The sequence below is a fragment of the Camelina sativa genome, chromosome 8 (assembly GCF_000633955.1).
Source record: "Camelina sativa cultivar DH55 chromosome 8, Cs, whole genome shotgun sequence".
Classification (NCBI taxonomy): domain Eukaryota; kingdom Viridiplantae; phylum Streptophyta; class Magnoliopsida; order Brassicales; family Brassicaceae; genus Camelina; species Camelina sativa.
Genome location: NC_025692.1, coordinates 2,072,471 through 2,083,231, shown reverse-complemented (window position 1 = coordinate 2,083,231; position 10,761 = coordinate 2,072,471). Strand labels below are relative to the sequence as shown.

At 35.5% G+C, this 10,761-nt stretch overlaps 4 protein-coding genes across 4 annotated transcripts in view; 1 reads left to right on the top strand and 3 right to left on the bottom strand.

The window, feature by feature from the left end:
* The window catches only part of LOC104705669, a 4,150-nt gene extending 2,912 nt beyond the window's left edge, over nt 1-1,238 (top strand). The window contains exons 9-11 of the mRNA XM_010421721.2: nt 351-505; nt 593-697; nt 795-1,238. Of these exons, the coding sequence (XP_010420023.1) occupies nt 351-505; nt 593-697; nt 795-987 (453 nt within the window). The 3' untranslated portion in view covers nt 988-1,238. The remainder of the gene's footprint in view (nt 1-350; nt 506-592; nt 698-794) is intronic.
* LOC104709125 (zinc finger protein KNUCKLES-like) lies at nt 2,024-2,545 on the bottom strand. The gene has a single exon (XM_010425785.1). It carries the CDS (start codon nt 2,543-2,545, stop codon nt 2,024-2,026), a length of 522 nt encoding a protein of 173 aa, XP_010424087.1.
* Nucleotides 7,587-8,727, bottom strand: LOC104705667 (NAC domain-containing protein 83-like). The gene is made up of 3 exons (XM_010421719.1): nt 8,544-8,727; nt 8,108-8,364; nt 7,587-8,019 (listed from the first exon to the last, which is right to left on the bottom strand). The coding sequence occupies exons 1-3, from the start codon at nt 8,725-8,727 to the stop codon at nt 7,840-7,842; spliced, it is 621 nt and encodes a 206-aa protein (XP_010420021.1). The 3' UTR covers nt 7,587-7,839.
* LOC104705668 (NAC domain-containing protein 83-like) lies at nt 8,851-10,362 on the bottom strand. The gene is made up of 3 exons (XM_010421720.2): nt 9,808-10,362; nt 9,372-9,628; nt 8,851-9,283 (listed from the first exon to the last, which is right to left on the bottom strand). The coding sequence occupies exons 1-3, from the start codon at nt 9,989-9,991 to the stop codon at nt 9,104-9,106; spliced, it is 621 nt and encodes a 206-aa protein (XP_010420022.1). The 5' UTR covers nt 9,992-10,362; the 3' UTR covers nt 8,851-9,103.

Sequence of the window (10,761 nt, the reverse complement as noted above, 5' to 3'; positions counted from 1 at the left end):
TGCATGTGAGCAAGTCATCTATTTCACTCAGGTCCTCCTCATAGTTTAAAAATTTTCAATTTCTTACTTGCGCCATACTTTTTGGGAAAATCATAGTTTATCTGCTGTAATCTCTCTTTTAATTTGCTGTAAATGATCTCATTATCATTTCAGGCATATCACTGCTTGTCTGATTGTGAATCAGTCAGTCACGGATGTGCCAAGAAGCTACTCCGGTTTATCTACTGGAAATTTTTGGAAGCAAAGGTGTGTATAATTTATGAACATTATTGAAGTCACCGTTGTAACTTGTAAGTGATTAAACAGCTCATTGATTAATCTCTCTGTTATGTTCTGTTTTTCATTAAAAGGCTGCGGCATACTACTACCATGGACTGGTAACAGACAAGGGAACTGAGCCATCTTGCCACGTGATTGCGGTGTGTTGTTTCCTTGCAGCTGCAGAGATCCTAGGAGAAAGCAAGAAGGCCTGTTTTAGTTTCTCCTTGGCTCCTCCTGTCACCAGGTTTGTGTTGTTGTGTATTTATAATATAGCCACCATTCATTGAACCTATAAGTTGTGATGGATTGAGATTTTTATTGTTTTAATCAGGCCTCCTCCTATGTGGGGAGTGATGAAGCATTTAAGCCAGAAGATTCCAGAAGTTGCTTTTAGGAAATCTCAGACGTATGGATTTTTGCTTGAAGAAGAAGAGAAGTAAGCGATAGAGTTTTTGTCTTGTTAGCTTTTTTAAACAAAACTAATTAGAACCAAACCAAAATATCTGATATGATCTATATGGTAAACCACACAGGGCAATGCAATGTTTGCCAGAGCTTCCAGACTTTCAGTTGTCATTGAGACCAGACGAGTTTGAACTGCCTGAGATGGAGGATGTTTCTTCAGCAGGAAACCAAACCCATTTGCTAAAAGAGCATCTTGACAACTCCTCTGAGATTCATGATGATGATGATTATGATGATGATGGTTATGACCTTGATCGTTGAGCAAGAAGCACTGATCTCTACTACCGTCTACATATATTCTTTTTGGGTACTTTACGACTTATATTTGTATTTTAGAGTTACATCTTTTACACTAGTTCTTGTCAGGCCAAAAAAAAAAAAAAAAAATCTGATACTTGTTTTACTTTGAGTATAGTAATTTAATATCTAAGCAACTAATTTATTTGGAAGGAATAAGAAAAGGATGCTGGTAAAAGAAGACGTTTTAGCCTTATCTTTGGAGAACAAATGTGCAAGGCACTAAGAAAACGGCACGCAGTCTAATTTGGAAATAACAAGGATAACCGTTTAGCGTCACGTGAGCGAGTCACGTGTGGGTGATGATGAGATGTTGGATTCCGCACGTACCAACATGGAGTGGTTGTTGTGTCAAGCGCTTAGAAACGGCACGCAGTTTGTTTAGCCGTCCTAAATTTGGAAAAAGCAACTCATAATGACGTCACGTCACGTGTATGTGTGGTGATGAAATGTTGGATTCCGCACGTACCAACATTGTGGAGGCGGTTAGTGATGATTTCGACGGTGGCGCTTGTGCTCTCCGATCAAGACATGACCGGGTTTTGTTGTTCCCCAACGGTGGCGTTGGTGCTCTCCGATCAAGACATGAACGCGATTCTCACTCATCACTTGACCCTCTTTAGTACCCATTCCGATACATTTTTTAGGCTAAAAAAGCGAAATCAACCGTGACTGTGTTTGTGGGTACAAATTAGTTAAATTTCAAATGCATCATCCATAAACGATAAAAGTATCCGAGTTTCACAACATGAGACACTGTTGGATCAAAAAATTTAAGATCTAAACGATGGATCATCATCAAAATATAGATATCCCAAAAAGCAAAAGCAGCTTGATTAATTAGTTTATCATCTTCTCAAAAGTAAGGAGATGAACACAGAAAGAGAGAGAGAGAGAGATAAGAAACTCGACTACATAGATAGCTCCAAACTTGTACTTAAAATGAGTCATCTGAACAAAACAAAACAAAACCCACCAAAGCAAAAAAGGCAGAAACAGCTCATAAACGAAGAGAGAGGTCGAGATCGAGATCGAGAGGCTCGTCTTCTTCCATCATGACACCGTTACCCTCGTTACTACCAGACAATCCAAAAGGGTACACGTAAGGATACGGAAACGGATCGTAGTCACCACCACCAGCGCCACCGCCACCCATGGTCATCATCATCGCCGTCTGTTCATGACCGGGTCCGAGTCCAGAAGGAGAAGAAGGTCCTTGGTTCATCGGGTTAGGGTAAAAACAAGGGAAAGGATGACGAAGAAAGGTGGTGGTGTCGTCGAGGATGGGTGGAGAGTGAGAAAGGACGCCGAGGTTACGACGAGCAGCGGCGCGTTCGCGTTTGTGAGCGTTCTGGTGACCGCCGAGAGCTTGAGAGGTGTAGAACTTGCGAGGACAGTACTGGCAAGGGAAGAGACGGTGGCAAGTCGTACCAGAAGAAGAGGAGAAAGAGTGTCGTTTGCCCGATGATCGAGGTTTCGAAGGACCCACGAAGTGATGGTAAGACGGTGGTGGCTCCGCCATTTTCGAGAGCTTTTAAGCTTACAAAGAAGAGAGAGAGAGAGAGATGATGATGATGATGATGATGAGTAAAAAGCAAAATAAGGAGAGAGACGAATGTGTGTGTGGGTTTTATGGGAGAGGGTTTAAGGTGTGTGTGTGTGGTTGCTTTTTTGTTTGTTTGCGTCGTTTGTTGCAGCTGCTGCAGAGAATATCTTATTTTAAAATTACTCTTTTGCCCTCATTAGCTTCGTCTTCTTTCTCTCTCTCTCTGCTCTAATAACTAATTTCACAGATCCCAATTAAATCCTTTTTTTGCTCCATCCTTCTTATTTGCATGGGATAATTATATATTCGTATCTCTTCACCAACACGAGCTCCTATTTAATTATACAAATCCCTAATGCACATTAAACTTTTTTTTCCTTTGATCCCACATGTTTATTAGTATATATACTATCGAGATGAGGAGCAGAAAAAATCATTTTGGTTATGACTCAAAAGAAAGAAAAAATAAACATATTAACCAAAAAAAAATAAAAAAAAAAATAAACATTTGGATTAGTGGATAAGTTAACCGTAAGCACCTTTGCTAATGTGTTTTTATCCTTTTTTAAATCGTTTAGTCATCGAGTAGATTGAGGTAATTAATAAAGAGTAAAAGTAAAGATCGGTTCCCAGATCAAAATCTTGCAATGTTGAGAAAAACAGAGAATGGAGTGGAAAGAGAAACTGAGTTTTATATTGTTGTTGATGGGATCATGACTTCTCTCTCTCTCTATCTCTCACATTTATTAATTAGCTCTTTTAAATTAAAAAAAAAAAAAAAAAAAAAAAAAAAAAAACAAATATGTTAATTGTTTCTAACGTCTTTGATATGGTTAATTGACTGTTGACTATAAATGCCTTTAGGAAACATTATAAGAAGATAAACCTTTGTACATTATAAGATCTACCACACTTCACCAAGCTGTGGCACTTATGGCTTCATTAAAGGTAATGATGTTATTATATAACGGGGTTTCTATAGATTAATAATACTATTGAAATAATATTCTCAAGGAATATGTTATTGGGTCATCCACTCATGCCATTTAATTTCTTATGATATTTAATAGAATATCAATTAAAAAAAAAGTAAAGTGACATGGAACAANAGGTGTAGAACTTGCGAGGACAGTACTGGCAAGGGAAGAGACGGTGGCAAGTCGTACCAGAAGAAGAGGAGAAAGAGTGTCGTTTGCCCGATGATCGAGGTTTCGAAGGACCCACGAAGTGATGGTAAGACGGTGGTGGCTCCGCCATTTTCGAGAGCTTTTAAGCTTACAAAGAAGAGAGAGAGAGAGAGATGATGATGATGATGATGATGAGTAAAAAGCAAAATAAGGAGAGAGACGAATGTGTGTGTGGGTTTTATGGGAGAGGGTTTAAGGTGTGTGTGTGTGGTTGCTTTTTTGTTTGTTTGCGTCGTTTGTTGCAGCTGCTGCAGAGAATATCTTATTTTAAAATTACTCTTTTGCCCTCATTAGCTTCGTCTTCTTTCTCTCTCTCTCTGCTCTAATAACTAATTTCACAGATCCCAATTAAATCCTTTTTTTGCTCCATCCTTCTTATTTGCATGGGATAATTATATATTCGTATCTCTTCACCAACACGAGCTCCTATTTAATTATACAAATCCCTAATGCACATTAAACTTTTTTTTCCTTTGATCCCACATGTTTATTAGTATATATACTATCGAGATGAGGAGCAGAAAAAATCATTTTGGTTATGACTCAAAAGAAAGAAAAAATAAACATATTAACCAAAAAAAAATAAAAAAAAAAATAAACATTTGGATTAGTGGATAAGTTAACCGTAAGCACCTTTGCTAATGTGTTTTTATCCTTTTTTAAATCGTTTAGTCATCGAGTAGATTGAGGTAATTAATAAAGAGTAAAAGTAAAGATCGGTTCCCAGATCAAAATCTTGCAATGTTGAGAAAAACAGAGAATGGAGTGGAAAGAGAAACTGAGTTTTATATTGTTGTTGATGGGATCATGACTTCTCTCTCTCTCTATCTCTCACATTTATTAATTAGCTCTTTTAAATTAAAAAAAAAAAAAAAAAAAAAAAAAAAAAAACAAATATGTTAATTGTTTCTAACGTCTTTGATATGGTTAATTGACTGTTGACTATAAATGCCTTTAGGAAACATTATAAGAAGATAAACCTTTGTACATTATAAGATCTACCACACTTCACCAAGCTGTGGCACTTATGGCTTCATTAAAGGTAATGATGTTATTATATAACGGGGTTTCTATAGATTAATAATACTATTGAAATAATATTCTCAAGGAATATGTTATTGGGTCATCCACTCATGCCATTTAATTTCTTATGATATTTAATAGAATATCAATTAAAAAAAAAGNTGAGAGAGAGAGAAGCTGGTAACGACACGTGCTGACTAGACAGTTGTGTGCAGTACAACTTACATAAGACGAGAGTGAACGAAACGAACGAACACTACTACTATCTCTATCTCAGTCAGAGTATATCTCTCTCACACTTCAACTCATTAATATTTTTTTTGAAGATCTTCCTATGATCAAACCAACACTTTTCTTTTTGCTATTATTCAAGTTTAAGCCTTTTTCTTGATTGATGATGGATGGTACCTTGTTGTTGTTGTGATGTCAATGAAGACAAGAGAGTGAATCAAGTTCCAAGATGGAAATTGCCAAACAAGGAAGGCTTCTATGTTTCTCTAACCCTTTTTATTCTTTCCTTTTTTCTCATTTACTTACTTCTTGTCACCATCTCTTCTCCCTTCTTCTTCTTTGTTTCTCATCATTGCCTTTCATTTATTACCTACTTCTTTTTTTTGCTCATGACTACTTCTTGTATTTAAATCCTTCACACATACATACACATGTCTTCACTTCACTATAGTAGCCCAACTATGTAACATTTGTTGTCTTTTTAAGGCCCATATACAAGGAATAAACACAAAGGCATATTGACTTCAAGTACCTATTCATAACATAATAAGCATCCAAACTACTATGTTAAGAGGCCCACTTTTTTTGATTAACAATTTTCACTTCCTTTTATACTCACATCATGTCTCTCATACTGCTCTTGCACTTTAAAGTCAATGTATACTACTACAAGTACAACAATTACTTTATATTAGAAATAGTTGTTAACCGATTGAGTAGAGCGGCGTTTTAAAAAAAGAGTTGTCTACATTTCACACATTGTAATTTGTAAACTAGTATTAGATTTGGATTTCTGCTGCATTGCAACAATGACATTAGAACAAATCTCTTTACAGAATAATCAAAAGAAGATAAGATGATGATGCCTGGAATCAATGGTGTTTTATTTATTTTCATTCTTTTATGGCAATGATAGTATTTAAATTTTTTTCTGAAACAAAACACCTAAAAAATCATATATATTGTCTTTTCTTCGCTTAAAAAAATACTATGAACTGTTTATTTTGTTTGCAGTCTAATTAAATAGCACGTCGTAATTTTTTTTTGTTTTTTTGCAGGTTTATCTAATAAAAAAAACAAAAGTTCATAGTTAATTAGCATGGATATTATATATAAGTGGTGTTAGTCAAAATTAGAAATGCTTGCTTGAAATTGAAGCAACACCACATTTAATTAACCTTTATTGTGCTGAAAAAGTAATTTTGCTTTCTCTGTTAAGCATATTCCAAAAGCCCACTGGCAGCAAGTAAACCTCTTGTCACACACAATTACACAGACTTGTTCACATTCACTTTTCACTTAATGACTCTTCATCATTTCATTACTTATTTGTTTTTATTTAATCCAGGTAACTTTGTTATATACATCCTTTTTTTTTTATTTGATTACATTTGAAAACCAAAGAATGCTTCGATTAAAAGCAAAGAAGGACATGTTTATGGTAATATGTGTATTTGTGTGGGAAAGAGGAGAAACTTAGATTGCCTTAATCGATGTTGTCTTTTTGTGGATTATACATTGGAAACTTAGATTGCACATGTGACTTGTCTTTGACCTTCGCCACCATTTTCTCTATTACTTTATTTTACAATTGATAAGATGTAATACAATAAGTTTAACGTAAGCTTTGTATCTTTTTTTTTTCTTTTTTTTTGTAAGCTTTGTATCTTCAATCATTATATTGTTCGCAAATCACAAATACACCCATGTTATGTCCCCAATCTGTCCTTGTTACATAAACTATGTTCAATATTTTGTCTTTCTTACATTGAGCCATTTTGTTGGCACACATGATACATGACTTTTTTTTTCTTTTTTCTTTTTCAAAGATATGAATTGTATCGAATTCAAACTGCAATATGTTGACACGATAACGATGTTAGCATATACACCATTACACTATATAGTTGGTCGATATACATATATATCTTTTGTTATGGTTGTTAAAGTTTTGGGCACATATTCCCTTAATTTATTCATGAATTTCGTTTAAACATACAGCTTTCAGAATATCTCAACAATCATATTCAAGATGTTGGATTCTGATTAACATTGAGAATACGTGTCAATGACAAAATGTACCTATATGTTTTGATTAAATAAATTGGTTAGACACGAAGAACTTTAGCTTCTCGACACCCCATGCGATGGCTTCTTCATTTTCCCATATATTTTAATTTCAGTTTCAACTCTTTGTATTCGTCTCATTGTTCATTCTAACACACTAATTCATATTTTTTTAGTATAACTCATCCATCTACCTTATATATATTTAATGTATAACTATATCAACTTGCTATACCTTAATTAAAGCAAAATGCATCTCCATCTCATATTAGAAATTAATTTTCCATTCTCATTGATATAATAAAACAAGACTAATAATTGTTTTTGTAATATGGTACTTATATAGACATATAGGCTATGGATTCTTATTTGGTTTGAAAAGAAAGGGAATCAAGTTCTCATCCTAGAGGAAGAAAGATACCTCCTTTTTAATTCAACTTTACTTCGTCTTGCCAAGCTAAATGTATAACTTTACTTGCAGAGATAATGTTAACTAAAAGATCTTCAAGTAAAAATAATCAACAAACAAGTTTGACATATATTTGGTTTTGCTCAACGAAAGCATGGCAATCTCAACTCATACAATACAACAGTTTTCAGATCAAAATAAGCTCTCTAGCCCCATGTTACTTATTTCTCAAACAAATGAATCAAGAGACGTGGATTTTTTTTTTTTTAAATAGCTTGACAAAAACGTAAGTGGCCTAGTAGGTTAGGGTTTAGGAGCTTTGTCACATCTCAACGTGTTCTCTTAGATATTAATCACTCATCAGCTGAGGTAGGAGGAGAAGGTGGTGGCGGACCAGTTTCATGATCGGATCCAACCGTAAAGTTGATGCTGCAACTCAAATCTTCATCACCTATATCTCTTGATTTCCTCTGTTTTCTTGCTTTTGATCCTTTCCTTTCATACACATTATACACTGCCCATTCTCCAAACACCTGTGTTTAATGCCAAATCAAACCCCATTATTATCACACATTCCAAAGTCTTTCTCATAATAGTCAATAGAGTAGTTGATTTGTGTACCTTAGCCGATGCAAATCCCGCAAGGCAATACTCGGTCATGTTCCATTTAGTTTTGTTATAATCAGAAGAAGACTTGTTTATTTCATAGAAAGCAAGTGTTCTTCTAATCCCAACTGTTCCACCACAGGCAAATATTGGTCTCTCTTTCCCAATAGGTTTCCAGTAACCATCACCAGATAAAATCTTGATTCTACGCTCATTACTTGACACTTCTTTCTTCTTGCAAAAGAAGTACCTCTGCTTCTCCTTTTGATCCCCTGAAAGCAAGCAAAAACCCTTCAGTTTTAGCATTAAGGCACCCACGGATCTAGCCCCAAACATCAGCAAAAACAATTGTAAACCTTGATACACCCATTTGAATAAAACAGTTAGGCAAAAGAAGGAGACATAAACATATATACAGAGGTTTTGACAGAAGGAAGAGAGAGAGAGGGACCTGGGAAAGTAAGAGGATGAGAGTAAAAGAGGTCAAAGACAGGAATGATGGAGGAAGGCAAAGGAGAAGCAAAGGCCTTTGGGAGTAAGTAATGAAGGATAAGCTCTTGCTCCGTTGGGTGGAATCTATATCCTATTGGTAATCTCATGCCTCCATTCACTACTATCCTCTTCTCCACCTCCATATCCTCTCTTNCTCATCCTAGAGGAAGAAAGATACCTCCTTTTTAATTCAACTTTACTTCGTCTTGCCAAGCTAAATGTATAACTTTACTTGCAGAGATAATGTTAACTAAAAGATCTTCAAGTAAAAATAATCAACAAACAAGTTTGACATATATTTGGTTTTGCTCAACGAAAGCATGGCAATCTCAACTCATACAATACAACAGTTTTCAGATCAAAATAAGCTCTCTAGCCCCATGTTACTTATTTCTCAAACAAATGAATCAAGAGACGTGGATTTTTTTTTTTTTAAATAGCTTGACAAAAACGTAAGTGGCCTAGTAGGTTAGGGTTTAGGAGCTTTGTCACATCTCAACGTGTTCTCTTAGATATTAATCACTCATCAGCTGAGGTAGGAGGAGAAGGTGGTGGCGGACCAGTTTCATGATCGGATCCAACCGTAAAGTTGATGCTGCAACTCAAATCTTCATCACCTATATCTCTTGATTTCCTCTGTTTTCTTGCTTTTGATCCTTTCCTTTCATACACATTATACACTGCCCATTCTCCAAACACCTGTGTTTAATGCCAAATCAAACCCCATTATTATCACACATTCCAAAGTCTTTCTCATAATAGTCAATAGAGTAGTTGATTTGTGTACCTTAGCCGATGCAAATCCCGCAAGGCAATACTCGGTCATGTTCCATTTAGTTTTGTTATAATCAGAAGAAGACTTGTTTATTTCATAGAAAGCAAGTGTTCTTCTAATCCCAACTGTTCCACCACAGGCAAATATTGGTCTCTCTTTCCCAATAGGTTTCCAGTAACCATCACCAGATAAAATCTTGATTCTACGCTCATTACTTGACACTTCTTTCTTCTTGCAAAAGAAGTACCTCTGCTTCTCCTTTTGATCCCCTGAAAGCAAGCAAAAACCCTTCAGTTTTAGCATTAAGGCACCCACGGATCTAGCCCCAAACATCAGCAAAAACAATTGTAAACCTTGATACACCCATTTGAATAAAACAGTTAGGCAAAAGAAGGAGACATAAACATATATACAGAGGTTTTGACAGAAGGAAGAGAGAGAGAGGGACCTGGGAAAGTAAGAGGATGAGAGTAAAAGAGGTCAAAGACAGGAATGATGGAGGAAGGCAAAGGAGAAGCAAAGGCCTTTGGGAGTAAGTAATGAAGGATAAGCTCTTGCTCCGTTGGGTGGAATCTATATCCTATTGGTAATCTCATGCCTCCATTCACTACTATCCTCTTCTCCACCTCCATATCCTCTCTTTCTCTTTTATTTCTTCTTCAAACTGGTTCTTGAATAGTGGATCAAATTTCACACCTTTATAAGCATTGATACATCATTCCATCTAAAGAAAGGAAGAGCAGATGGAGATAGGGAGAGAGAGAGAGAGAGAGAGAGAGAAGGAAGACTTGTGTAGCCTTTTGTTTGTGGGTTTTGCAGGCTAAATGACAGTAGTAGAGGTTCTCTTAATATATATGTTATATGTATATATATAATATATCCCCACGGGTACACACACACTCACACAAACATGTAGTTGTGTAATAAAGAAAATTATAAATGGTAGAAATGGCTCTTTTGTTCTGAAGATTTATTTTAGTTCATAATAAGAAAGATGATGAGAAAGAATAGGAAAAAAAAGGAAGGTGCTTTTGTGAGATGTTCATTTGACTTATAAAGTAAATTAAAAAAAAAAATTATGAGAAGAAAATGTCATATTATTCCCTTAAGAACAATGAAAGAGAGCGAGAGAGAGATGAGAGGAAGAGAGAAACGTGCAAGTTTGGGGTTTCTCCATTTGCAAAAAGGGTCCTCTTTTGGATCCTTTTACTTATTACCATTTCATCATTCTCCCACTTGATAGATTCCAATTTGGGGTACTACTTACCATTAAAATTTAAAACCAAACACAGTAAAAAAAAGTTGGAAAGCCTCCTTTGACAATTGGGCGAGCCAGCACACGTCCGCCTAACTATTATAGCCTCATCTTTCTGATCTTTAATTTATTACTTTCTGTAAACGG

Bases quoted from the DNA above. Each gene is read 5' to 3' on its own strand.
- LOC104705667 (XM_010421719.1), bottom strand. From the start codon at position 8,727: ATGGAGGTGGAGAAGAGGATAGTAGTGAATGGAGGCATGAGATTACCA. The intron at 8,365-8,543 runs GTCCCTCTCTCT...GCTTGCTTTCAG, and splicing joins TCATCCTCTTACTTTCCCAG to GGGATCAAAAGGAGAAGCAG. The intron at 8,020-8,107 runs GTACACAAATCA...CATTAAACACAG, and splicing joins CGGGATTTGCATCGGCTAAG to GTGTTTGGAGAATGGGCAGT.
- LOC104709125 (XM_010425785.1), bottom strand. From the start codon at position 2,545: ATGGCGGAGCCACCACCGTCTTACCATCACTTCGTGGGTCCTTCGAAA.
- LOC104705668 (XM_010421720.2), bottom strand. From the start codon at position 9,991: ATGGAGGTGGAGAAGAGGATAGTAGTGAATGGAGGCATGAGATTACCA. The intron at 9,629-9,807 runs GTCCCTCTCTCT...GCTTGCTTTCAG, and splicing joins TCATCCTCTTACTTTCCCAG to GGGATCAAAAGGAGAAGCAG. The intron at 9,284-9,371 runs GTACACAAATCA...CATTAAACACAG, and splicing joins CGGGATTTGCATCGGCTAAG to GTGTTTGGAGAATGGGCAGT.